This window comes from Penaeus monodon, chromosome 24, assembly GCF_015228065.2.
Source record: "Penaeus monodon isolate SGIC_2016 chromosome 24, NSTDA_Pmon_1, whole genome shotgun sequence".
In the NCBI taxonomy this organism is placed as follows: Eukaryota; Metazoa; Arthropoda; class Malacostraca; order Decapoda; family Penaeidae; genus Penaeus; species Penaeus monodon.
In genome coordinates, this window is record NC_051409.1 from 35,011,511 (window position 1) to 35,011,760 (window position 250).

The window sequence follows — 250 nt, forward strand, 5'->3', positions numbered from 1 at the left end:
AAAGATAAATAACCAGAATTTGCTTATGAAATAATGTGATTGTCCATGAAAGACTCACTTGCAAAACATCGTTCCCCAACAGAGCTCGTTGACAACCTAGAAAACTACAGCATAGTGCAAGTCGCTGCCGGTGACCAGCACTCGATCGCTCTCACGTCATGGGGCTTGGTAGGTAACTGATGAAAGATGGAAGGGGTCGATATTATTGGGGTTGCTGTATAGATAAATATGTTGTCTTCCTTTCCCCCAC

General features: G+C 43.6%; 1 protein-coding gene across 1 annotated transcript in view; it reads left to right on the forward strand.

Moving 5' to 3' along the window:
• The window catches only part of LOC119588740 (probable E3 ubiquitin-protein ligase HERC4), a gene marked incomplete in the record, with an annotated part of 34,030 nt that overhangs the window by 10,028 nt on the left and 23,752 nt on the right, over positions 1-250 (forward strand). Inside the window, 1 exon segment of the mRNA XM_037937381.1 lies at positions 83-168. Within this exon segment, the coding sequence (XP_037793309.1) occupies positions 83-168 (86 nt within the window).